Source organism: Temnothorax longispinosus, chromosome 1 (genome assembly GCF_030848805.1).
Source record: "Temnothorax longispinosus isolate EJ_2023e chromosome 1, Tlon_JGU_v1, whole genome shotgun sequence".
NCBI classification, from domain to species: Eukaryota; Metazoa; Arthropoda; class Insecta; order Hymenoptera; family Formicidae; genus Temnothorax; species Temnothorax longispinosus.
Genome location: NC_092358.1, coordinates 13,815,828 through 13,838,426, shown reverse-complemented (window position 1 = coordinate 13,838,426; position 22,599 = coordinate 13,815,828). Strand labels below are relative to the sequence as shown.

The 22,599-nt window shown below is 51.5% G+C and overlaps 2 protein-coding genes across 5 annotated transcripts in view; one reads left to right on the top strand and one right to left on the bottom strand.

Annotated features, from left to right (window-relative positions):
- The window catches only part of LOC139809977 (odorant receptor 13a-like), a 602,938-nt gene that overhangs the window by 29,053 nt on the left and 551,286 nt on the right, over positions 1–22,599 (bottom strand). The window lies entirely within an intron of this gene.
- Positions 16,944–20,265, top strand: LOC139809911 (stromelysin-1-like). Of its 3 annotated transcripts, XM_071773201.1 has the most exons (3): positions 16,948–17,083; positions 17,261–17,338; positions 17,672–20,265. In XM_071773201.1, the coding sequence occupies exon 3, from the start codon at positions 17,813–17,815 to the stop codon at positions 19,181–19,183; it is 1,371 nt and encodes a 456-aa protein (XP_071629302.1). In that variant the 5' UTR covers positions 16,948–17,083; positions 17,261–17,338; positions 17,672–17,812; the 3' UTR covers positions 19,184–20,265. The 3 variants fall into 3 exon arrangements, with proteins under 3 accessions (XP_071629292.1, XP_071629302.1, XP_071629285.1); XM_071773191.1 differs by lacking the exon at positions 17,261–17,338 and having other exon boundaries at positions 16,944–17,083; XM_071773184.1 differs by having other exon boundaries at positions 17,261–20,265.

Sequence of the window (22,599 nt, the reverse complement as noted above, 5' to 3'; positions counted from 1 at the left end):
ATAAATTACGAAAGTATTTTAAGAAGGTGTTGTTGCTTCCTTTTAAATACAATCCTCAAAACAACAATAGGTATTAAGGTTTCGGTTTGCAAGAATCAGTTTACACTATAGATAAGAAAGCTGCCCGAGGGACAGCTCGTAAATGTAAGTCAGTCCAAATTCAGACACGGCTTAAGCTATATCAAAGAAAGTATAAATTATAAGTCAGTGAAAGAATCAAGGTGATAAAATAAAACTTTGTTAATAATTTTTCTTTTCTTTAAATTTAGTAAAAACAATTAATAGTAATTTAAAATAATCAGCAGACAATGAAAGGACCAAAGATAGATAACAGAAGCGAGGAGGAGAAGAACGAATACTACGGACCAATAGACGGAGTGAGACCGATTGACTACAGAGAAGAAACATACCAAATATTTTTGAGGAGCATGTGTATACGAACTGAAAGTGATGAAATGTGTTTCGTCGAGCGTTCTTACCCGAGGGGAAGACTTTGTGAAGAATGTTACATGCGAGACAGACCCGGAAATTTTCAAGGAAAAACAGGGTGGCATTTGATATGTTCACCCTTGCATGGGTTAAGTATAGACAGTAAAATCGATTGTAACCTGTGTAATAAAAATTTAATGTGGATACGACCAGCACATCAGTGCCGGGACTGTCTCGAAGAGTTCGTTCGTAATAAAGTAGAGTTTGACATAAAAGAATTAGATCAACTTACAAACTTCGAAATAGAAGTTATTCGTAGGTATTAAAAAAAAAAAAAAAAAAAATAAATGGATTATTTTAGCTTTAGCTTATATTTTGCTTTACTATACACATTATTATATGCACAGCATTTTACTTATTATACACGTTTATTAAGTATATATATTATAAAAACATTTATGCTATAAGTACTGTTATACACATTATTTTACTTATTGTACACGTTTATTATACATATTATATATAAACACATTTATGTCATTAATTAAATTTTTCTTTTAAAACAAGAATTATTTATAAATTTGGAAGAAGACCATTTTCCAAAATGAAAAACGATATAATTTTTCTTTAATATTTCATACGCGGTAACAAACGTAAGTAGGGAGGTAATATATACTCTTGCCCCAGGGATCTCGCTTGCGGTTACGCGGGGTCGGGGGGGGCTTCGCTGCCGCGGGGGGAGCGCCGTAAGCGGTGGGCGCGGGGGTCGAGGGACGGTGTAAAGGTTCATCGGAGGGGGGGCTAAGCGGGGGGAAGCGAAAACTGGGCGAGAGGGGGTGAGCGACGCGAGGGGAACACTTGACGGAAGGTTGGGTGCGTCAGGGCCGCCAACGGGGGCTCGTAGCGGGGATTTGGGCATTTTCCGAGAGGGCGTTCGGAGCGGCGCTCGCGCCGTTACCGACGGCGGTTTAGGATAATCGCGGGCCGATATTTTTCGTTCGTTTTTTTCGTTTAATTTTTTTCTTTTCTTTTCTTTTCTTTTCATCGTCGTCGGTCGCTCGCGCGCGCGCGCGCGTTCGGGCGCGTCCGAACTCGTTCGAACTCGTTCGAGGTCGCTCGTCCGAACGTTTCGGAGAGGGATGGGTGGGAGAACGACGCGTTCCGGGACGGTTCGTTTCGCGGGGGGAGGGGTGTGTCGCGCGCCCGTCGTCGTCGTTTCGTTGTGTTTTTTGTTTTTCAACTCTCGGTCCGAAGGTCGTTTCGATCCCGCGGCGGGGCGACGGGCAGCACGTGGTTTTCCCGACTCGTCGGAATCGATGGAGATGACTCATCGTCTAGTCGTTCGATCGACGCGCGAAAATAGATTTTTTTTTTTTTCATTCATTCACCTCGCGTTCGAACTCGGCGTCGCGGACGCTCTCGCCGTTTCCTTATTTGGTCTCGTCTAGCGCGGTTTTTCCCCACCCTTTTGTCTCGCGGTTTTTTTTCCCGCCCGTCCCCGACGCGACGCGTCGATAGAGAGAGAGAGATCGAGCGAGACGACGACTCTCGTCCCTTCGTTCGCGACAATTCTTTATATTGTTTTTCCATTCACCTCGCGTTCGACCTGTAATTCATGATTCGCGATATATTATGTAACGCGCGTTCGAACTCGGCGTCGCGCTCGCTCTCGTCGTTTCCCAATTTGGTCTCGTCTCGCGCGGTTTTCCTCCTTTCGTCTCGCGGTTTTCCCGCCCGTCCCCGACGCGACGCGTCGAGAGAAAGAGAACGAGCGTGGCGACGACTCTCGTCCCTTCGTTCGCGACAATTTTTTCCATTCACCTCGCGTTCGACCCGCGATTCGCGATAATTTATGTAACGCGCGTTCGAACTCGACGTCGCTCTCGTGGTTTCCTCCTTTTGTTTTTTTTTTTTTATTATTTTTCGTCGGAAAATGTCGCAAGCGGTTGTCGTCATTCCGGGAAAATCGCGTCCGGCAGGGATACGTCTTCCGTTGAGACGACGAACGGGGAAGTATAAATTGAACGGGCGCGCGAACGGCGCGGCAAACGGTTTTTTTTTCTACGAGCATTCTAGAACGCGGTCGAGAGTTAATATATTTGTAAAGAAAATACGGTATGGGAACGGACGGACGCTATTGCTCGTCGATGGTGCGTTTGCTTCGCGGCAGAGAAATCGGATTTCGAAACGTACTCGCTGGCGCTGACACGTGGTGTCCCAAGCATTCTAGATCACATATCAGTAAAAACGAACGCAGGTGGAGGCCCAAGTATTTCAAATTGCATATCGGTAGAACCGAACACATTTGGAGGACTTTGGACTCATACGTTAAAACATGTTGGCATATCGTTCGCGGCAGCGTCCGTAACGTTTACGACGAAGTATTGACGCAGGAGTTCTGTTCAGAGTGTGGAGGGAATTGTAAAATAGGTTTGTGGGATATTTATGATTGCACCGAAACATTAATATGGGAGGATTCAAGATGGAGATCTTTTTACTTTGATATATAGACGTCAGCGGTGCGAATTTAGCGTCGACGATACGTCTCAGCCGGAACGTCGACGTCTATAGACGTCCAATTGATATCTTATAGAGACTGATTCGATATCTATCGACATCTATAAACGTTGAAAAAAGACGCTAGCATTCCCGGCTTGGGTACTCGCGAATGAACGATCGCCGTTATTCGTCGTCCGAGGAATCGGACAACGAATTGCGTTGTCGCGAGCCCATGCCTAAGTTTTCGTCCGATTCGGACGATGAATGGGCGAGAGTCGAAACACCGTTGTCGAGTGCGCGCGCGTCGGTGGCGAAGGAGGACGCGCGATGGAATCTGGCTACCTATCATCTGCGTAGGGAAATCGGAGCGCGAATCCATCGAGAGCAAAAGTGGATAGAGGCGACGGTGGCGAACTCCGCCAGGGCGAAAGGTTATATGCGTCGCCTGCCGCTCAAGTATTATGTCTATCACGAGTCGGTGTACGGAGGACAGAGCAGGATATATCGGTTTCAAACCGGCTGGTCTCGTCGTCTTTTCGACCGAGTGAAGTTCAACGTTCCCGAGGGTGAACCTTTCTGGACGCGATGCGGAAACAATGCGACGAGTTGCTCGCCGCGGACGTCCGCGACGCGGACGGTTACCGCGCGTGGAGACGGCGATGCGACGAGTGTCTCCGACTCCTGCGGGAGCAGTGTCGAGTCAAACGCTCCGGGAAGCGAGGAAACACGGGAGCCGTGAGCGCTCTGGTGGCTCTGATAGCGCGATTGGAAGGTTCGAGGGAGGATCTGCGTCGACGATTCGAACGCGCCGTAGGTGCCGGCTTGGACGGAGGGGAAGGTGGTAGCGGCGGCAGCAGCGACAGAGGTTTCTCATGGATCGAGATCGACGCGGCGTTCCGACGTCGCGTGCTGACCGGCGCCGTGACGAACTCGACGTACATCGAGCCCGCGCGATTTCTCGACGACGCGAAGGGCACCGTGCTCGAAAAGGTGCGAGATAATATGACCGAACACGGGTGTCTGAAGGTCAACGTTATATTCAACGGGGAATTCGTAGCGGACGTTAGGACCGACGTGAAGAGTATCGCTACGCGGAACGAACAGCTTGTCCCAGGGTCCGATCTGAGCGAGTGGTACGATAGGCACGTGCGCGACGCGATTCTAACGCGGCTGGAAGAATTTCAGGAACGCGACAGCGGATGGGCGTTGTCGCGAATATTGAACCTAATCGTGAACGTGAACAAGTGTAATCCCATGCGCGTGGGATGTTGGATGAAAATACCGCTGGGTATAAGACTTAAAAAGGCGGTGGTCAACGTGATGTCGGAGAACGACACGTGTTTCGCGCGCGCGGTGGTCGCCGCTCTGTACCCCGCTGAGCGACACGCGGAACGATGCGGCTCGTATCCCGATTATGCGACGGTGCTGAATCTCGACGGGATCGATTTTCCAATAGATCTGAAAAAGATCGGAAAATTCGAACGTCAGAACGACGTATCGATCAACGTGTTTACAACTCGGGAAGAAATTGAAAAGAAAGCTAAGTTCGGCCGGGGCGCCGACTACAACGCGATCGTGCCTCTGCGGTTGACCGACGATAAGCGGGACAGGCACGTAAATCTGCTGTATCTGCGCGATACGCTGCGCGACGTCAACAGGGGCCATTTCGCCTGGATAAAGAATCTGTCGCGATTGGTGAATTCGCAATTGACCGCAAGTCGGTGCGCGAAGCACGTTTGCGATCGGTAGGTAAAAGAAATGAAATTAAATGAAATGAAAAAAAAGAACGCGAGGAACAAGGAAAAGACGAGGCGTTATTTTTTTTTTTACATACACGCAGTAATTGCTCGCACGTTATTTCGCAGATGTCTACACTATTTCTATACGCGCGACAAGTTGGTCGCCCACAGCGTCGACTGCGGCCGAATGAACGACTGCGCCGTCGTTCTCCCGAACGAGAGCGACAAGTGGCTGTCTTTCGACAATTACGACAGAAAGGAGCGACTTCCCTTCGTGGTGTACGCGGATTTGGAGTGTCTTCTCGAACGACGGGAGAGGGAAAACGTCGAGGGGGGCCCGAGAACGGAAAGATACGCTTATCAGCGTCACGTACCGTTCAGCGTGGGCTACTATCTGTGCTGCACCTACGACGATACCGCGTCCGCGTATAGATATCGTCGCGGCGAGGATTGCGTTTCGTGGTTCGTGAACGAGCTTCGCGTTCTCGCGCGTCACGTTAAGAATATATTTTCCACCAATGTAGCGATGGTGGAACTCACGGAGGACGAGAAAAGCGAATTTCTGCTCGCGACTCATTGTCACGTGTGCGGAAAACCGTTTCAACCGGAGGACAATCGCGTGCGGGATCACTGTCACCTAACCGGACGTTACAGAGGTCCGGCGCATTCTCGTTGCAATCTGAATTACAGAAACGTTTACGTGATTCCCGTGTTCTTTCACAATTTGTCGGGTTACGACGCGCACTTCGTCGTCGAGAAAATCGCGAACGATTTCGAGGGCGGGATCGATCTGCTGCCGCTCACGAAGGAAAGCTACATATCTTTCTCGAAGACCGTTAAGGAGACGCAGACGGACGGAAAATGGGATCGGTACGTGAAGCTTCGATTCGTGGACTCGTATAAATTTTTAGCGGCGAGTATCGAAACCCTGGCGTCCTATCTGAACAGGGACAAGCTGAGAATCACGCGTTCGGAATACGCGGATTTGAGCGCGGATGATTTCGATCTGCTCACTCGCAAGGGTGTGTTTCCGTACGAGTACGTCGACGGTGCGGACAAACTGCGGGATACCGAGCTTCCGCCGCGCGAGGCCTTTTACAGCTCTCTGACCGACGAGACCGCGAGCGAGAGCGACTACGAGCACGCGACGAGGGTCTGGCGACGTTTTCGCGTGCGAGATCTCGGCGAGTACAGCGATCTGTATCTCAAGACCGACGTGCTTCTTCTGGCGGATATATTTGAAAATTTTCGGGACGCGTGTTCGACGAGTTACGGGCTCGATCCCGCGCATTACTACACGTTGCCGGGGTACACGTGGGACGCCATGCTCAGGTACACCGGCGTGCGTTTCGAGCTGCTCACCGACATCGACATGGTGCTGTTCGTGGAACGCGGAATACGCGGCGGCCTCAGTCAATGTTCGCTCAGGTACGCGCGAGCCAATAACAGGCACGTATCGACGCACGACTCGTCCCAGCCCACTACGTATCTCATGTATTACGACGTGAACAATCTGTACGGCTGGGCTATGAGCGAATCGTTGCCCTACGCAAATTTTCAGTGGCTCGACGATCCTGAGAATTTCGACGCGACGACCGTGCCGACGGACAGCGACGTCGGTTACATTTTGGAGGTGGATCTCGAGTACCCGCGAGACCTGCACGACACCCACGCGGATCTGCCGTTGTGCCCGACGCGCGACAAACCGCCCGGCAAGCGACAGGAAAAATTGCTCGCCACTCTGTACGACAAATCGCGTTACGTGACGCACTATCGAAACCTGCAGCTATGTTTGCGACTAGGTATGCGTTTGACGCGCGTTCGTCGCGTTCTACGATTCGCCCAGTCGCCGTGGCTTCGCGTCTACATCGAGCTGAACACCGCGCTTAGGACGCGCGCGAGCAACGATTTCGAACGGAATTTGTACAAACTGATGAACAACGCCGTCTTCGGCAAGACTATGGAAAACGTGCGCGATCACGTGGACGTGCGTCTCGTGACGCGATGGGACGGGAGATACGGCGCGGAGGCGTTGATCGCTAAGCCGAACTTTCACAGCAGGAGCGTCTTTTCGGAGAATCTGGTGGCGATCGAGCTGCGAAGGCTCGAGGTAAAATTCTACAAGCCGATCTACGTGGGTATGTCTATTCTCGAGATATCCAAGACGCGTCTCTACGAGTTTCACTACGACTACATGGTGCCGCTTTATCGCGACCGTTGTCGAATTGCCTACACGGATACGGACAGTCTGATTTATTCGCTGGAGTGCGAAGACGTGTACGAGCATATGAAACGCGACGTGCACAGGTTCGACACGAGCGATTACGCGGAGAACAACGCGCACGGTATGCCGCGCGTCAACAAGAAGGTGCCAGGTTTGATGAAGGACGAGAACAACGGCGCGATCATGACGGAATTCGTGGGCCTCAGAGCAAAGATGTACACTTACAAGGTACTCGGACGCGACGACACCAAGAGAATAAAGGGCGTCAAGAGAAACGTAGTCGCGAAGAAGATCACGTTCGAGGATTACGTGGAGTGTCTGCGGAACGCGCGCGAGTTGAAGACGCGCCAGTCGTGCATACGCTCGACGCTGCACGAGGTTAACACCGTGTCGGAGCAAAAACTAGCCCTCAGTCCGCACGACGACAAGCGATACGTGACGTCGAACGGCGAGGAGACGCTTCCGTGGGGACATTACAAAATACCGTTGTAAAAAAAAAAGGGGTGAAACAATATTGTACGCTTTAAAAATTGTTTTATCGTAAAAATCAATAACACGTAAGAAACAAATCGACGAATGTGTAAACCTTTATTAACAATAAAGTAAGCGTTGTCTACTAATGTCTAAGTATTTCTTTTTTTTTACAACACAGACGCCTTATCTATCCACGAATTGTGCGAACTGTCCATTCCCAACCATTTCACGAACGCTCGATTGCCGCGCTTGCGCAGAACCTTCTCCACGAGATAAACGTCGGGATTGGAGACGCGCAGCAACTCGTGTTCGTAGAATCCTCCGGCTATCGCTTCTTCGCGAACGTCTTTCAGCAGATACGTAACGGGATTGGTCCTTTGTACTTTGGCTATGCGAAAGATCTCGGTGGTCCAATTGGGAGTGTAGCCTTTTTCGAAGATCGTTTTGAATTTGCTCACGCGCACCGGATCGCCGACTCGAAATTTCGCCGGCGCGGCTATCTTCGCGCGACTGTACACCGTGCGCAGCAATTTTTCGGCGACGGTGGGCGTCACGTCCGCCGGACGCATTCGGATCGTTCTGTGTCTGCGACGATTGTAATTCGACAAGAGGCGCGGCAGCGAGTCTATCCATCTGTACGATCCTTGAAGCGTGAAGAGTTTCCACATGTCGTTTTTCAGCGTGCGATTGAATCTCTCCACCACCGACGCTTTCATCACCGAATACGTGGAATAGTGATTCACCTCGCGCTCGTCGAGGATTTTGCGCACGTCGGCGTTGTAGAATTCCTTTCCTTTGTCCGTTTGCAGATTCCTGGGGTGTCGCGCGTCCTCGCGAAAGATCTTTCGGAGAGCCGTCGCGACCTCTTTTCCGCCCTTGCTCTTGAGCGGGATCGCCCAGGCGTACTTGCTCAGCACATCGATGACCGTCAGAATGTAATTGTGGCCCGCGTTCGCGCGCGAATAGGGGCGCATCTCGACCACGTCGGCCTGCCACAGGTCGTCGTAACCGCGCACCACGACGCGGCGGCGAGGAAAATTTTTTCGCGCCGGCGCGTGCAATTCTTCGACGAGTCTACGTTTTTCCACGCTCATTTTGTTTGATAATCTTCAAAACGGTTTTGATCGCGATGATTTCAACCTCGTGCCTATCCGCGGTATTCTTCACGTCGCTCAAAGTCTTTCCGAGTTCCGCGATCGCTCCCTCGACGAACCTCTTGTTGGCCGCGTCGGTGCCGACCTCCGGCGCGGCTACGCGTCGTATCTTGCGCCCCGACGCGTCGTAAGAATCCTGAGCGTTCAAACGAAGCGCGACGCTTTCCAGCGCCGCGATTCCGTTCACCAAATCTCGGATCGCGTTGTTATTCTTGATCTCTTCGATCAAAACGCTTTTCAGCTGTCCAATCGCGTCCTCTACGAAGCTCCTGTTCGTCGCGTCGGTGCCGATCTCCGGCGCGGCCACTCTTCGTATCTTGCGCTCCTTCGCGTCGTAAAAATCCTCGTTCACGAAGAGCGCGTTGTTGCGCGCGTAATTGCGCAGGGACTCGATCGAGGAGCGCAATCTCACCGCGGACGCACCGTCGACTCCGTCTCCGCTGTCCCGATTCGTCAGAGACATGCCGAATTTGTTCACGGACATCGCGCTGGCGGGCGCGCGACTCGCACTGACGTCGCGTCCGACGCGACCGATCAATTTATGACGAAGCCGGCCTCGCGAAGTTCCTCGATTATCGACAGGATTTCGTTGTCGTGAGCGTCGTTGCCGGCCCGACGAGAGGCGTCCAGCAGTCGAAGTCTATCGACCAGCTCGTTGGGATCGTCCCAGTGAACGTAATCGATAGTGTTGTCGGTCAGTCGCATGGCCGACGGTAACCCGGCACCCTTCGTAGTTCTAACTGTGAGAGACAGGTTTACGAGCGGCGCTATTATATTTTTATACTTCGGTCCCTTGTTGCCCTTGACGGGATTGTCGGCTATGCTACCGCGTTTGTGAGCGCTGGTGGAAAACAGTATGCTCCTGTACGTTAATTTGTCCTTCTCCGTGTAGATTTTAGGGTCGGGTTTTCCCATGAAGATCAACTCGTACAAGCCGCGCGTGCCTTTGTACGGTACACCGTCGATGACCATGGTGTCATCTGGTTTCAGCTTGAATCGCTTGTTTCCCAGCATCGCGCCTTTCTCGCCGAAATGTACTCCGTAAACGGTGTCGAGCTCCTTGTTTTTGTCGCCGCCCAGAAGAGCGCCCAAGTATTTCTGCCCCAACGGTCCTAGTTTGCTAGTCAGAACGTCGCGACTTTCCGCCGTACTCAAAGATTTCCCGGCGGACGTCTCCAACGTGGGAGGCGGAGTCGTCGTTTCCGATACGATCTCGCGTTCTGTGGGTAAAAACTGGATCAAATCGTCGCGGATCGGCGTGGAGCTCGTCGCGGTCGTCGTCGTCGTCGCGGGAGCCGAACTCAGCCGTGCCGGACGCGACTCTCTTTTTTCCGCCGTCGCGGTTGTCCCTATTGGCGCGAATACGTCGTCGTCCTCCCAGTAATCGCGCTCCAGGTCGGCGCCAGCGTCGTCGTCGTCGTCGTTGTCGCCGTTTTCGCTGTCCTTCTTCGCTCTCTTCGTCGCTTTCATCTTTTTCGGGAACGCAAAGCTAGCACCGTCGTCGTCGTCGATTTTGCCCGGTCCTTTACCTCTGCGTTCCATGTCGTCGGCGAGCCGTTTCAGAGGTTTGACGATAGGCTCGTACCTCTTTTCCAGAGCGATCTCGCTCTCCATTTTTCCGGCCCTGAGAGCGGCGTATTTTCTGCGAATCGAGGCGCGCGTCTTGGCTATCTCTCGCGCGGTTCTCTCCTCCGCGATCGCGCTCATACTCGCGTCGTTCGACGAGGCGCACTGATCGACCCTACAGCACGGCGAAATCGTGGAAGCCCCGTCTGTACCGTCCGCCTCGCAACGCGCTGTCCTTATCTATCACGGCGAAACCGTAGGCGCGTCGCCAACACTCGCGACAGAAGGCGCGAAATTCGTCGTACGACATGTCGATGTTCACGTGATCGTCGTACACGTGTCGCAGATTGGTGCCGTCCTGCCTGAACAGGATCAGCAAATTTGCGTTGTCGCGCACGAGATGTTTCGGTATCTTGGCGTACGTCTGACAGAGATAGAAGCAATCGATATTCGAATGTCGACCCATAGAAAAGTACTCCCTCATTCTGTCTTGCTTGTCGCAGGCCACGTCGTCGAAGATGAAAACCGAGTCGGGAAGCGCCTCGTCGGGCGGAACGACGTCGCGATTGTCGGAAAACGCGTGATAACCGATCTCGTCTATAGGCTCGAACAATCGTTCGAGATATCGATACTTCGGTTGTTGCAGAGATTTCGAGTACACGTATACGTTCTCGAAACGAAGACCGTGCGGTTGTTCGAGCAGACTCAGCAGAACGTTCGTCTTACCGCAATTGGAGGGACCGCAAATGATGCAACGGATGACGTTCGGAAGGAGAGGACCGTGCCGGCGCGATTCTCCGTTTCCTTTCTCGGTCGCGGCCGACCCCGCCGACGTTTTGCGATCCAGATTCGAGACTCCTAATGTCGCCGTCTGTCGCACGAATCGCATGTTTGCCTTCTCTCTCTTTTTCTCCCTCGAGTTTTTTCGCTCGGTTCGTTCGCGATGAGTCTCTCGATCGTTGGAAAAGAAGAGGGGGAAGCGCGGACGTCGTTTCGTTTTGTCACGCGTGCGCAAACGCCTCGCGCGCGGGTATAAGTAGCGCGAGCGTGTCGTCGTATCGGTAGATAAAAAAAATTTCTATTTTCTACAATCAACGAATCGTTCGCGCGCATCGGTGAGATGTCTCACAGTGGTGTGTTTCCCATACTGGTGGACGGTTACGAAATTCTCAATCTAACGGCGGAAGAGTTGCAATATATTCCGAAGGTCCTTCTGTTGCGTCAATTTGGGAGATACGTGAACCTGTTGTGGGATCGTTTGCCGGAACATATACAAGCGGATTCCGAGGTGCAGAGATATCGCCCGTGCATGCGACACTACAATCGTCCGTGGCAACGAACGCACATAGACGGTCCGCCGCCGCTCATCAAAGACTGCCACGAGTGCAATCGCTTTCGCCCTGTGAACGGTGTATCTTCGATTTCCCGTTCGAACTAATAAGAAGCGAATGCTCCTCGCGCAACCGCGACCGAATGCGCGGCACCGGTCTGCTCAATCGCGCGATAAACGCTCTTCCCTTCGAACTGCACATACCCGGTTATCAGTTCTGCGGGCCCGGTACGCGTCTAGCGAAGAGACTAGCGCGCGGTGAAGAAGGCATCAATCCGTTGGACGCGGCGTGTCGGGAGCACGACGTCGCGTATTCGCGAAGCGGCGAGCTCGCCGAGCGACACGTCGCCGATCGACGGCTCGCCGAGAGGGCGCGCGAGCGCGTCACCGCGAAGGATTCCACGGCCGGTGAGAAACTCGCCGCGGCGGCCATATGGGCGGCTATGAAGACGAAGACGAAGCTGGGCATGGGTATGGAACGCAAAAGGAAAACGAGAAAAGGAACGGGATTGAGGAGAAGCGCGAAGACGAGAAGGAAGAAGCGGAGGATACTTCCGACGGCGAAACGCGGCGGCTTCTTGCCCTTTCTACCGATGTTGGGCGCTCTCGGTTCCTTGATCGGTGGCGCGGCCAGCGTGGCCAAAGCGGTGAGCGCCAACAAAGCGGCGCAAAAACAGATCGACGAATTGCAGCGACACAATCGCGCGATGGAGGGTCGCGGGTTGTACCTCGCGCCGTATAAGAAGCGCGGAAGTGGCGCGAGGAGAGTCGGTCAAAAAAAAAAACCTCGCGTAAAAAGGCGAGGTTAACGCGTCTACTTCCGTACGGCGTCACGACCGACGAACAGCTCGATCGAGCGGCGCGTCGCCTGCGCGTGCCGTTCTTCCGCGGGGTGTTCATGCGCGACGCTCTGCCGACGAGGGTGCGACGCGCGGAGTGCGGCATCGTGAATCTCGACGACGCGGTGGGCCCGGGCACGCATTGGGTCGCTTACGCGAAAAAAGGGAACTCGGCGATCTACTTCGACGCGTTTGGAAATCTCCGTCCCCCGAGGGATCTCGCGCGGTATCTCGGCGACGGTGGCGACGAGAGCACGATCGTGACGTACAATCGTCGCGCGTTCCAGACATTCGATCAGAGAATCTGCGGACAGCTGTGCCTGCGATTTCTTCGCGAGATCGATTGGGGGGGAGCGGGCGGACGATCGACGTTCTCCCGCGATGTCGCTGACGCTCACGTTGACCGGGACCGGCAGCGTTCTCACGGCGAGTCATTTTCCCGCTTTGGATCTGAGCGACGGCGAATACGAGCTGGGTTTGGCGACTTTTGAAACGTACAATTCGATACCGAACGTTACGTCCGCGAACAATCGCTTCTACTACGGCGAGGACGACCGGCGAATCGTCGTTCCGGAAGGTTCGTACGAGCTGCGAGCCGTGAGCAGATATCTGCGCGCCGCTCTTCTCCATCGCGAACGTCGCGTCCGCGAGAGAGACAAAAGTAAGGAGAAAGGAGGAAAATCGCGAACCGACGACGCTGGACGGGTAAAAGAAAAAAACCGAACGGAGAAGGACAAAACCGACGACGAGAGTTATCGCGCATACGTGGACGACGACGACGACGACGACGACGATGACAACAATGGCGACGGTTATGACATGTACGGGGACGACGACGACGGTGGCGACAGAGTGCTCGATCTTCGCGCCAACGAGAATACCATGAGAAGCGAGATAAAGTGCGCCTACCGAGTGAATTTTACAAAACCGAACAACATCGGTTCTCTTTTGGGTTTCTCGAGCGATCGTATCCTCAAACCGAACAAATGGTACGTTTCCGACGGACCCGTTGACGTCATGAGCGTGAACATAATTCGCATCGAGTGCAGTATCACCGCGGGAGCGTACAGCAACGGACGCTCGGTGCACGCGATACACGAATTCGCGCCGAAAGTTCCACCGGGATATAAATTGTCGGAGACTCCGACGCAGATCATTTACCTCCCGATCGTCGCGCGAAATGTCACCGATATCACGGTGCGAGTCGTGGATCAGAAAGATCGGCTGATCGACTTTCGCGGCGAGGAGATAACGATCAGATTGCACGTACGTCGTCGTCACGATTAGTGTGTGTGTGTGCGCGCGTATCCCTGAAGAAAGAGTGAGCGAGAAGAGGGATGCTCGTTCTGAACGGATCTAGCGCGAATTGTACGAACGAGCGAGCTAGCCCGTTCTACGACAAGATCGGAAGCGTTGGAAAGAGAAGAGGCGGAGAAGGGGGATCCGTTCTCAGCAACGCCAACGTCAGATTCCTACGATCGTTGGGTCTCGCCGTGAGAAACGCGTCACCGTCGAGTCGTTTCTACCTCGAAAAGAAAAATCATGGCCGACATCCTGAGTATCGGCGGTGAGCCGATCTTCGACGAGCGCATCGTCGGAATCGAGACTCACACGTATAACCCGTACGTCAACACAACGTTCGGACACAACGACGAGATACGAATACCCATACAGCAGCAAGATCTGTATACACTGCCGTGCGACAGTTTCCTATACGTCGAAGGACGACTCAACGACGACGGCGCGACGAATGAGGAACAATACGCGAAATTAGTCAACAACTGCGTCGCGTTTATGTTCGACGAAATTCGATACGAGCTCGACGGCGTGGAGATCGACCGGTGTAGAAACGTCGGCATAACCAGCACGATAAAGAACTACGTGTCGCTGACCGTCGAACGAGCCAGAAAACTGCAGAACGCTGGATGGAGTTATCCGACGAACAAATCGAATTTGAACAACGCGTCCCATCAATTCAACTTTTGCGTACCTTTGAATATTCTTTTGGGTTTCTGCGAGGACTACAGACGCGTGGTGATAAACGCGCGACACGAACTTATCCTGATACGCTCTCGTAGCGACCACAACTGCGTCGTAGATCCGAAGAAAACCGTGCCGAGAGATCCGGCCAAGGATCCTAAAATTACGTTGTTGAAAGTGCAATGGCGTATGCCTCACGTGGCGCTGAACGACGTGACTAAATTATCGCTGTTGCGAACGTTGGAGAGCGGACGATTTCTGAGCGCGGGCTTTCGCTCTTGGGATCTGTACGAATTTCCCCTGCTGCAGAGCACGACCAAGCATTCGTGGGCCGTGAAAGCTGCGCCGCAATTGGAGAAACCGCGATACGTCATATTCGCGCTGCAGACCGGACGGCGAAACGAATTCGCGGGCGACGCCTCGAGGTTCGATCATTGCGCGCTCGTCAACGTGAAATTGTATCTCAACTCGGAATTCTATCCCTACGACGACGTGAATGTGGATTTCGAGAGCGACAAGTTCGCCGTGCTGTACGAGATGTACGCGAAATTTCGAGGAGCGTATTACGGGAACGGTCGCGACGACGCGCTCTTTTCCCCGCGCGAATTCGCGCGGGTAGCTCCGCTCGCGGTGATCGATTGTTCTCGTCAAAACGAATCGGTGAAGAGCGCCACCGTGGACGTGCGCATCGAGTTCGAGAACAAGGAAAACGTTCCGCCGAAAACAACAGCTTTTTGTCTCATCGTTCACGATCGAGTCATCGAGTACAGTCCGCTGACCAACGTGGTGCGCAAAATTATCTAAAGAAAATTGAAATTGTGGAAATACCTTATTCGAGAAACTGAAAATGCGATTGCGAGAATACCTCATCTGGGAAACGGACAAATATGGTTATGAGGTTATTTTTATCCCGGAAACGAGGAATATATAAATTCGCGGATTCCTTCCATCGTTTCTCAGTCTGCTCGGAACGAGCAACGTGAAACGAACGTCTGTTCTTTAATCTTTTTCGAACGCGCGGCGACGCAATGGCGACAGCGGCAACGACAACGACGATCTTCGTCGACCTGCAAGGATTCACGGTGGGCGACAAATTCGTCGTGAAGGAGGTGGCCGTGTTGCGAAGCGAGACACGCGTGCTCGTGCATCACGTGTTTCACGCACCGATGAGTTGGAATCTGTTGACGAACTCCGAGAAAGCGAGAGCCAGTTGGTTGATAGCGAACCATCACGGCCTTTGTTGGGAAGACGGCGACACGGATTATCGCCGGGCAAAAACGATCATTAGACGCGCGGTGCGCGACAACTTGGACAAGTTGCGCGAGACGGAGGAGACGCCCGACGCGCGAATCTACGTGAAAGGTCTCGAGAAGAAGAAATGGCTGCAGGAGATTCTCGGCGACGTCGACGCGACGATCGTGACCGTCGATGCGGAATACGAGGACGTCGATCGGTTGGAGTCTCTTCACACCGATCGCGCGTTTCGCTGCCGGCGTCACCAACGGTGCTGCGCCATGGAGAACGTGATGAAATTGCGCGATTGGTGGATCGAGCGACGCGAATGTTTCGCCAACATCGACTCAGCGAATTGAAATACTTTATCAATTTTTGTAAAAAACAAACGTTATATATTACTGGTTTATTATAATTTTTATTTTATTAACGTATTAATCGTTTTATCTTATTGCGTTGCTCGTTTTTTTTTATTTTGTACATATTGTGTTTAATCGTTTATTTTTACTCCATTGTATCATATATATTCTTCTATCTATATTTTATCGAATAAAGATCGACGTAAAATCTATGACAAACGGTGTTCCTCTTTTCGCATATCACCTCCGTATTTATATACGTATACATTATATGCTACCGAGCGCGTAACAATGGTCGGTCGCGGCAGCGCGTAACAATGGCCGGTCGCGGGAACGCGACAAACAGAGAAACGGCGAGCGAAAGCGAGAGCGCGATACGGGAGTGGGGCTCCGGCGCGAGATGCGGTTAGGAACGCAAGCGAGCGAGCGAGCGATAACGCCAAGCGTCAGATCGAGTGCGAAAGCGAGCGGTGAAGAAAACGCGATATCGTTAAAACATTTGATTTCACTGTTAATATTTTATTTGTAATACAATATTATATAGCATATTTATACATAAACTTCTGTCATTTAATAACATTTTTTTTCAATATATCGTTTTTCACATTTTTTTCGCATTTTTATCACATTGGGAGACGCAACATACGGCGACGGGAACATCGTCGTTGTCGGTCACTGTTTCTTGGCAGCTCAGGTTCGGAGAATTCCCCCCCTCGTCGTCGTCTCTCTCGCGACGACCCGCCTCTTCGCGCGAGTCCAGCCGCGCGATGTCCCTATGCATCCCATGAAGTTTCGTCACGAAGAATCTGATCTGGTTCCGAGATTTTTTCACCCAGGACGTAATGATAGCCCTACGCACAAATTACAATTAATACATATAAACAAATATAAATATGAATAAAAAATATAAATAATTATAAATATACACAAATATAAAATTTATCGTTTGATTATATTATAAGAAATAATTTCGCGTTTGAAAGCGATACTCACGTTCTTTCGAGCATTGCGGCGTCCTCGTCTACGTGAACGGTGAGATGCAAAAAGGGAGGCACCTTTTCCGTTAAACACTTCACGCGCTGCTGCAACTGTCGCACCATGTTGCAATAATCCTCAATCTCCCTCGTCAGAGCTGTATTTTGATTTTGTAATATATCACACACGCATTTTAATTCGTTAATTTTCTCCATCGTCTTGAGTTCACTCGAAGACTACGGATAGACTACGCTCAAGTCTAGTATCGAGTTCTTATATATGGTAAAAAAAAGGGTGTTGGCCATGAGTGTTGCGATAGAAAAATATACTAAGAATAGCATTGTATTGCGTGAGAAAATTATAAATCGATGAAAAATACGCATTGTATTGCGTGAGAAAATTATAAATCGATGAAAAATACCCATCGAGGAAAATAAGTGATGCATTGTCTTTATCAAGCTGACTCATCCGCCGGACTCAATAGCATTTTATTGCGTGAGGAAAATATAAATCGATGGAAGATACGCATCGAGAAAAGTAATTAACGCATTTTTCCTTATCGGGCCGACTCATCCGTTGGGATCTTCGACGCATTTTTTTTTTAACGCCCGAGACCCCCCGCCGCGCCGCCACCTATCCGCGTTGTCGCTAACGAGCGTCATCGCGCAAACGTTCGCATTCGGAGCGCTCGTCGAGATCGCGCTCAAACCGCGACGCGCCGTCATCGCGGTTTCACCGTCTCTCTCTCTCTCGCTCTCGACGATGCGGCTCGCGTACATAATCGCGTTAACCGCGTGTTTTAACGCCGCGGCGTGCATCAATTCCACAATTACGGACGACAATTACGCGTTCACGTTCGACTACCTGCAGAAATACGGATATCTGTCCAACGACGTGGACGCGGTTCCGGCTCAGAGACGAAACGACGTTCTTCGCAAAGCCGTCAAGGAGTTTCAGAAGTACTACGATTTACCCGGCGACGGAACACCCAACAACGAAACGCTGCAATTCATGAGTAAACCGCGATGCGGTTTCCGAGATATCCTGAAACACGGAACGAAAGCGAGCCTGTCCAAATGGCCGAAGACGCACCTAACGTGGCATTTTCACTTAGCCGACGAGAACGAGCTGAGCACGGCGCAGGCCGCGTTCGACCTGTGGTCGCAGCATTCTGCATTGACGTTCGAACGCTCCGAAACGTTGAATGCCGACATTATAATATCTTGGCGACGCCTAGTACACTATAACACGATCGCCGAGGTAAACGGAGAATTGTGCTCGGTCAACTTCGACGGCCCCGGCAACGTGCTCGCTCACGCGTCTCTCCCGACGGACCAAGCGGGATTCGTTTCCGAGGTGCACGTCGACGGGGACGAGCCGTGGCACATTTACGTCAACAAACATCCCGCGGATAAGTTTTCCCTGCATTACACGCTGACGCACGAGATCGGCCACTCCCTCGGATTGGTGCACAACAGGCGCAAAACATCGGTGATGTTCGCGATACAGCCGGACCTGCAGTATCCGGTGAAGCTCGACCAAACCGACATCGCCGACATTCAACGTTTGTACGGTGAAAAAATTCAGAACGATAAGCCGCGTCGGACGCCAGCGCCGTCGCCGCCGCCGCCGCCGTCGCCGGACCTGTGCAGCCTCGATCGCGTGAACGGGATATTGATTGTGGAAAATCGAATGTACATCTCGTACAAACGTTACGTTTGGTCGGTCGATCTGGACGGTAGGACGTACAACGGACCTTTAGCCCTCTCGAATCAGATGAGCTTTCTTCACGACAATTACACGCGCGTGAGCGCTGCCTATCAATCCCCGTCCGGCGATATCATGGTGTTCGTAGATAATTTGGTATACTTGGTTCAATATCCGGAATTTAGTCTACGGCCAGGTTGGCCGAAGACCCTGCAAGAACTCGGATTTCCCGAAAACGCGCTGATCAACGGAGCGGTGAACACCCACAGAGGACGTTCGTACGTGGTGTTCAACGGTAACGCGGTGGGCGAGATAGACGAATGCGACCAAGACAAGAGAGTCGCCAAATTTACGCCCCTCGAGAACACGTTTCCCGGAATACCGAAAGGCGTGACGTCGATATTCCGCTACATCGACGGCAATCTGTACTTCACCACTCGGACGCAGTTCTACAAATTCAACGAATTTACGAGGACCGTCTCGTCAGCCGGTAAATTCGATCTGCGGATACTGAATATCGTCTGCCCTAAGGCCGACCTGCTGCAGCAGTTGCGCGACCTCCTCGATCGAATCGTACGCCTCGACGATAACTCGCTAATGTCGGCGAGCGATTATTGGAACGATGACAACACCGGAGTTCGGCTCTCCGATTTTCGCATTCGCCGAAGGAAGTAGACTACCGCGCAAATTTCCCACACCGCGCCACGCGCGACATAAGTCAGATCTTTCCTACTTATACCGACGTGTCCCTTCCAAGGCATCAGTGTCGCGTCGTCGGTTGAATACGACGCGTCGGAAAAACAATCAGAAAAAAACGGTTACCGCGGCGCGAAATGTTCTCGACATTGGCCGATCGACCCGCGCCGAGGAGTATTTCTCCTACGGAGACGGCGGATTCGGAGGCGAACGACAACGGCAATAAAAGGCGGAGGATCAGTTCGATGGACGATCGCCATTATCTTCCTCGTCGCCAGGAATCGCGTCGCAGCTCTCATCCCCCAATCGACGCGCCCGTCGAGGACGATCGTCGTCGTCATCATCAGGAGTTTCGTTCAAACTTTCCCGTCGAATTGCCCCCTGTGCGCATCCTGACGACGCGTTATCTGCTGACGGCGACTGGCTACAAGTACATAGCCATAGGTATCACTATCAAGACACCGTGGTACAGTATTCATAGCACGCCTTCGTACGTGGATATCGCCCTGGGGGACAAACAGGGAAAGGAAATCTCCCTGACGCTCGACATGTGGAAAGGACTGATCGAGCGCAAACGCGACGTATTGTCGTGCATGGAACGCGCTCTTGCCGACGTAACTCACCCCCCTTCGCCAATGTCGATCGGAGGGATGACAATGCGATTCGGAGTGATCAACAACGGGCCGATCGTACGTATGGAACTACCCAACCTGGCTCGCGTGGCGATGGTGCGCACAACCCTGCTCAAGCTGTACAATCTCCAATTTTGCGTGAATCGCGTCATCCGTGCGCTGAGCGCGGCGACCGAGGAGGTCGACGCTAAGTTTGAGCGCTATCGGGAGATAGCCGCCGCCGCGATGAAAATGGAAACTGCGATTCAGCCTGAGATACAGAAGAGCGATTTCTTCGATCCTGACAACATCGTCGACTGCGAGATAGCCGCTCTATGTTTCGACTCCTTATAACGATGTCGCGTCTACGAAATGCATATATTCGCGCGAGCGAAACAATGTAAAAGCGCTTGTATTATTTTTTTGAATAAATAAAAAACTATATGCGTATCTCATCTGTGCGCTCTCTCTTTCCGTTTCCCCCTTTTTTCCCCAAATCCGTATACCCATCTCCGCGGTCGCGGCGACCGCGACGCCGAGTTCGAACGCGCGTTACATAATATATCGCGAATCGTGAATTACAGGTCGAACGCGAGGTGAATGGAAAAAAAAATATAAAGAATTGTCGCGAACGAAGGGACGAGAGTCGTCGTCTCGCTCGATCTCTCTCTCTCTCTATCGACGCGTCGCGTCGGGGACGGGCGGGAAAAAAAAACCGCGAGACAAAAGGGTGGGGAAAAACCGCGCTAGACGAGACCAAATAAGGAAACGGCGAGAGCGTCCGCGACGCCGAGTTCGAACGCGAGGTGAATGAATGAATGAAAAAAAAAATCTATTTTCGCGCGTCGATCGAACGACTAGACGATGAGTCATCTCCATCGATTCCGACGAGTCGGGAAAACCACGTGCCGCCCGTCGCCCCGCCGCGGGATCGAAACGACCTTCGGACCGAGAGTTGAAAAACAAAAAACACAACGAAACGACGACGACGGGCGCGCGACACACCCCTCCCCCCGCGAAACGAACCGTCCCGGAACGCGTCGTTCTCCCACCCATCCCTCTCCCCGAAACGTTCGGACGAGCGACCTCGAACGAGTTCGAACGAGTTCGGACGCGCCCGAACGCGCGCGCGCGCGCGCGAGCAGAAATAAAAATTTAAAACGAAAAACAAACGAACGAAAAATATCGGCCCGCGATTATCCTAAACCGCCGTCGGTAACGGCGCGAGCGCCGCTCCGAACGCCCTCTCGGAAAATGCCCAAATCCCCGCTACGAGCCCCCGTTGGCGGCCCTGACGCACCCAACCTTCCGTCAAGTGTTCCCCTCGCGTCGCTCACCCCCTCTCGCCCAGTTTTCGCTTCCCCCCGCATAGCCCCCCCTCCGATGAACCTTTACACCGTCCCTCGACCCCCGCGCCCACCGCTTACGGCGCTCCCCCCGCGGCAGCGAAGCCCCCCCCGACCCCGCGTAACCGCAAGCGAGATCCCTGGGGCAAGAGTATATATTACCTCCCTACTAACGTACCACGTATGACTTAAGGGGGAAGGTGTTCGTGCGAACAAAATTGAATTCAATCAATCTTTAAATAGCCAAGAATGTTATCGATATTGATTAATTATCCGATTTCTAATGGGGAGACGGTTGTCAGGCCGCGGTTCACAAGGGATAAAATTACACCTAGTGATAAGACCTTCCTCCTCCTTCAAACATAAAGACAAAAGAAGTGGTGAGAAACTCGCGCGGGGGGTTCTTGCCACTTGAATATAAATAAGAGTGAAAGATCATCGATAGCCAGTTGTTGTTGGGAATTAGTAGTTGTCATTGCTAATAGTCTTTAAAAATTCTGACCTAAGACAGATCTTAACTGCAATTTGAATCTTAAAATCAAGATTGTAAGGAAAGTCTCCTTGAATAAAGGTAATTTAAATTCTATTTCTTAAACTAATTTACACTAAAAACCTTTAATTCCACAACCCTTAACTGTCGCTGCCAAATAGCGTGGCAACAGAAATTTCCTGATTCTTGTCGCTGCCAAACAGTGTGGCAACGGGAGTTCTCCTCTCCTTAACTGTTGATGCCAAAGAGTGGCAATAGGATTTCCTTTAATCTATATTCATGCCCAGAAAAGGGGGCAAAAGGTCCCAAGTAAAAAGGATTAAATTTCAAATTAAACAAGCCATTCAATTTAATCAAGATCCTTTTCCATTATTTCTCAAACTAAAGAAATTAGAAACTGAAATTCAAAATAATAAAGTTTGCACTCCATACAAATTAATTCCTTTGGATTTTAAAATAGATTTTCCAAATTTTAATTTTATAAACAAATCTGACCCTCGTTATAAGATATATAAAATTCGTTATCTCTTCGGACTGGACTAATTGCACAACCTGGTCCAAATCCCGGGTAAATTACTTAAATGTTTTGACCCAAAAACGGACGAACTAACTTTTGACAGAACGTGACATAAATTTTTGTTGTTGTTGGGAATTAGTAGTTGTCATTGCTAATAGTCTTTAAAAATTCTGACCTAAGACAGATCTTAACTGCAATTTGAATCTTAAAATCAAGATTGTAAGGAAAGTCTCTTTGGCATCAACAGTTAAGGAGAGGAGAACTCCCGTTGCCACACTGTTTGGCAGCGACAAGAATCAGGAAATTTCTGTTGCCACGCTATTTGGCAGCGACAGTTAAGGGTTGTGGAATTAAAGGTTTTTAGTGTAAATTAGTTTAAGAAATAGAATTTAAATCACCTTTATTCAAGGAGACTTTCCTTACAATCTTGA

Excerpts from the sequence above, each read along its gene's own strand:
- LOC139809911 (XM_071773184.1), top strand. The coding sequence starts at position 17,564 with ATGCGGCTCGCGTACATAATCGCGTTAACCGCGTGTTTTAACGCCGCG.